At 60.1% G+C, this 4,488-nt stretch overlaps 1 protein-coding gene across 1 annotated transcript in view; it reads left to right on the top strand.

Annotated features, from left to right (window-relative positions):
* The window catches only part of TCF7L1 (transcription factor 7 like 1), an 11,704-nt gene extending 9,086 nt beyond the window's left edge, over nucleotides 1-2,618 (top strand). The window contains exons 11-12 of the mRNA XM_026076185.1: nucleotides 1,165-1,267; nucleotides 2,500-2,618. Coding sequence (XP_025931970.1) covers nucleotides 1,165-1,267; nucleotides 2,500-2,618 — 222 coding nt within the window. The remainder of the gene's footprint in view (nucleotides 1-1,164; nucleotides 1,268-2,499) is intronic.
* Nucleotides 2,619-4,488: the final 1,870 nt, after the last annotated feature.

The raw sequence follows: 4,488 nt of genomic DNA, 5'->3' as shown, positions 1-4,488 counted from the left end.
CGGGCCGAACCCGCCGGCGCAGACGCAGCCCCTCTCCCTGGTCACCAAACCGGCCGAGTAAGAGGCCGCCGCGGCCGAGAGCCCCGCGGCCGCCGAACGCCGAAGTTATTTGGTCAATATTTGACCCGTTTCTGAACTCTCGGTTCTTCGCTTTTTATTTGGGGGGGGGTTGGGGTTCTTTTCCGCGAGCAGACTCTGGAGGGAGGCGCTTCTCCCCGCGCGGCGCTGCGGCCGGCCGCCCCCGAAGACCGTTTTTATTAAAAAAAAAGGAAAAAAAAGGAAAAAAAAGGATAAAAATAAAAAATACAGAGGGGAAGAAATCGCCCTCCCCGCTCCGCCCGCGGGAGGCAAATCTCCCCGGCCGAGCGCCGCGGCATGGCTCCGTTCCGGAGGCAAGAGGGCGACGGCGGCTCCGGACCGCGGCGGGCGAACGCCATCGCTCCGCGCCGCGGAGGAGCCGGATCCTGGGCCACCGGGGCGGACGGGGCGGTTTGGTTTTTCTCCTCCTTCCCCAAATCCTTGAATCCCTGTTATTTTTCACAAAAAYGGAAATAAAGCGACAGCTGCAACTTGCCGCCTGAGCGTGGTCACTGCCGGGTGCCAATGCCAGGGCTCCGGCCGCCGGGCGATTTTGGGGACGCCCGCGGCGGCCACAGCGTGCCGAGAGGCAGGGGGGGCAGCGGGAGGCGAAAACGGGGCGGAAACGGGTTTCTTCAGGGCTGAGACATGCGGACCACCGGCGCTGATCGTCCGGGCGACCGCGGGAAAACGGCGCCGGCGCGGGACCAACCCGCGGGAGTTTTCACCCAACGTTACGTTCTCCGTCGGTTCAACGCCGGCGCTAACCCGGACTTTTCWGCCTCCCTAGATTTTTAGCGGGGAAAAAAAACAAAAAAACCCCACTCTCGAAGTGGTCCCGTCRAAAGCTGCAATTTTCTTTTCCGCCGCAAACGTAATCCCGACCTGCATCCGCCCAGAGGTGATTCGCGGTGTTTTACAGCCCAATTTCAGCTCCTTTCCCAGCTCGAATTTCTTGGCCGGTTCCCGTTTCCCGGGGCCCCGGCCCCAGGCGCCCACCGGCCGGCCGGATCGTCACGGTCGGCGAGGGGCCGAGCTCGGCTTGCTGGCTCTCGGTCCGCTACGGTGCTTCCGCTCCGTTTCCAGATTCGTTTGAAGGACCAAACGATGCCGTCGCCTCCCGCCCGTGACCCCGGAAGACGATGCCTGGATTTAAGGAGTCACTATTTAATATTGCAGCCGGGCAAAGGTACGGCCGGACAACGCACGGGATGGGGCCACTTTCCATGAGCACACAGGATAATTTGGGGACAAACGCCGGCTCCTTCAACCACGCGACAGTGCCGGATGACTCCTGTGAGCGGCGATGGTGCCTCCAACCGGAGCAGAGCTTCTCCGGTCCAGCCCAGCGTCGTTTTCCAGGCCGGAAGCGACAGCTTAAATCCGTGGCCGACTTCAGCTCGCAGCGTCCCACCTCCGTTCACCGCTGGACCCAAGACGGCCCCAAACTCGGCAGGCGTTTCCGCCCTGGGTGGGAAATTGCACCAAGATCCCGCTTTCCGAGAACGAYGTTGCAAACGCCGGGCGAGGGCGTCCCGGAGGACCGGCCGCGACACTTCAATCGATGGCATCCAGGCAGCGTGTTGCGCGGGCGCGCGCGATCCAGGACGGAAGGGATTAGAGCGTCGCGGGAATCGTGCGCGGTCGTAATTCGGAAAGAGGCAAAACATTGCTTTTTTCCTTCTTCTTCTTCTTCTTCTCTTTTTTTTTTTTTTAAAGGAAGACTGTTCCAAGGAACTGGTTTTGGGCGAGGAACGTCTGGATTGCATGCAGCCGCGCTCTCCCCAACGCCGGGAGCAGGCTGTAGACAAACAACGTCTTGAATTAGATTTCATGGGAAATTAAAGGCATGAAGAGACCTGTCACAAGAATTAAAGCCTGAACCGGAGCCAGACAGCTTCAAACAGATGTTGGACTTCAGCAGGAGAATATTTCTTTGTTTTCCTCGGCATTTTCCCATACAGAAGAGGAACATCTGTTGCGACGCTTTCGCCGGGCTCCTAAGCTGAGATAGGCTTGGATTATCCGTTGCTGGAAGAGAAGCAACTGGCCACCACGGCCCAGAAGAGCCCTCCTGGCTTCACTCCGCTCGGAGAAGAGGGCAAGACCTGGTGCGCGTTAGGTTCGCTCTGGCCTCCAACAAACAGGGCGATTTTGACTATATTCCCAGCRTAACCGGGCCGATTTTGGTATCTCCACATCCTTCACACTCGCAGCCAGGTGGAAATGTTTCGCCCAAACTGGTTTTCCATAGAAAATGGATTCCTTAGCAGGGTTTCTTCTCCTCCCTTCTGGAGGTGCTTCGATAAGAGGAAAATTCTGGGATTTTGTCTTTGTTGCTGAAAACCCGAATATTGGGCGTCAAGGAGTTGCAGCGAGGGGGTGTGACGGCCCCTCTCCTCTTTTTCCGTCAAGCTTTAGCCTCCATCTCTCACGAGGTGCTAATTTATCCGCAATCCCGGGAGCCGAAATCAAACCAGGCAGCGGAGGAGAGCAGTGCCCGGCGTCCCGGCGAGCACTCGAGCCGTATTTCCCAGTGACGAGAACTCGCTTGTCAACCTGCTAACCAAAAAAAGCAGCTCTGCAGCCTCAAATTCCCCATTTTTCGGTTTGCTCCCTTGGGAAAACAAGGCCTCCGCCACTGTCCCGCCTCGTCGGCCTGCTCTCGTCAGCCATCCGACAACGGGGGAAAAGGCGAGGGAGAGGATGATGTCGTGTCTGCCGAAAGCTCAGCAGCGGAAGGAAAGGCAAGCGCGGTGCCGGGCAGGGAGCAGCTCGCGCTGGGTTGGCCGCCACCTCCGAGATCCGTGTAGGAAATCCCAAAAGTAGCGGCAGGAGGAGCAGGGAGGCACGGCCGAAATTCAGAACGGGCGGCCGCAGCAGGTACACACTCATCTCCATTTCCGCTCGATCCCAGAGCTGAAGGAAGCTCATGGAGCATCCAATCTCACCCAGCTGGGGATGCTCCGGGTAAGCGATCGCTGCGGTTTCCCCGGAGCCATGTTTGGGGACGGGTAGGGAGCCGGGCTGCATCGCCGCCTGCGCGGGAGCCAGGGCAGGGTGCTCCCCGAGGCCGTCCCGTATAAAAACACGCAGCGCAAATTGCTTTAAAAACTAATTAACGGCATTTGCACCTCTCGCTGGTTACGGGCCTGGCCCATCCCTTCGGCTTTAGGGAAATGGGAGAGCTCGATCCCACACTGGGGCCAGTCCGGCAGGTGCCAAAACCAGGCGGCTTCAGAGCCCGAAAGCTGAAGACCCACCGAGCTCGGATCGGGTCGGGTGCCGGCTCAGAGCGAAGCACCCACAGAGCAGGCAGGTGAGGTTTTTCCCGACGACAACTTGCAGCTACTTCTTTTTTTTTGGGAGCCAGCCTGGCRTTTTCCCTGCTTTCCGCAGCCGGGGTTACTCGTGTCACCTCCGTGGGCTCGCCTAATTGCAGCCACCGTGACGGAGCAGTCCCCCTCCTCTGCCCGCCGCGCCGCTCTGCCTCTTCRCTAATTGAAACGCCTAACGAGGTCCCAGGGGTCTCCCGCCGCGATGGAGCTAATTAGGGGCCGCYGAACCGAGCGGAGGCTTCCTCGACCCGGCCTTTCGCGAGGGGCCGGTGGAGGGGGAGGCCGCGCCAGATGTCCCGGGTCCCCGCGCCGCGCCGGGGCAAGGCTGCCGCTCGGCAAACTCCGGCCCCGGCAGCTGGCGCAGGGGCAGCGGCCACGCTTAAGGCATCTTAATTAGCATCATTACATTCCTTCCATTTGCTAATCGCTTCTCCTTTCGGTGCGAAGTTGGGCCCGCGGGGGAYGGCGGCGGCGGCCCGGCAAGGCAAGGGTTTCACTGAGGGTGAAAAGCCTCAATCCTCCCTTTTTTTTTCTCTCTCTTTTTCCCCCTCCTTCTCGTTTCCGTCGGTGCAACGAAGCTGCTGGCGTCTTCCTCGCCGCCCGGAGGGGCTGCAGCCCCACGGAGGCAGCGCAGGGTCATCGGTTGCCGTTTATCACGTTTTCAGCCAAAAATATGAAGTGAAAAACAAGCCTCGCGCGGAGCCACCACCACCACCCTCGGCATTTGGGGCATATTTCCATCCCCGCTTCGCAAATCCAGAAGATCTCAGCCTCGGCTCGGTTGCTCCCGGCTCCCAGGGGTGCGAGGAATCGCCTCGCTCGTCTGCTTTACAATTTGCCCAAAGTCAAGGAAAAAAACACCAAAATTGCAAGGTGAAAACAGAAGCGTCAATCAGGCGCCTGCAAGGGGCCGGGCGAGGCCTCCTGCCTGCTCCCCACTAGGCCCCGCCCCACCTGCCCTTGGCCACGCCCATGTCCGCCCCTGGCCCCGCCCCTGTGCGCTCCCCAGCCTAACCCCCCTTCACCGCAGCCCTGCCTCCGTTCGCCCCTAGACCCGCCCCCAGCTGTCCTA

Source organism: Apteryx rowi, unplaced genomic scaffold, assembly GCF_003343035.1.
Source record: "Apteryx rowi isolate R43461 unplaced genomic scaffold, aptRow1 scaffold_1103, whole genome shotgun sequence".
In the NCBI taxonomy this organism is placed as follows: Eukaryota; Metazoa; Chordata; class Aves; order Apterygiformes; family Apterygidae; genus Apteryx; species Apteryx rowi.
Note: the sequence above shows the minus strand (reverse complement) of the source record. Positions and strands in the feature narration are given on the sequence as shown.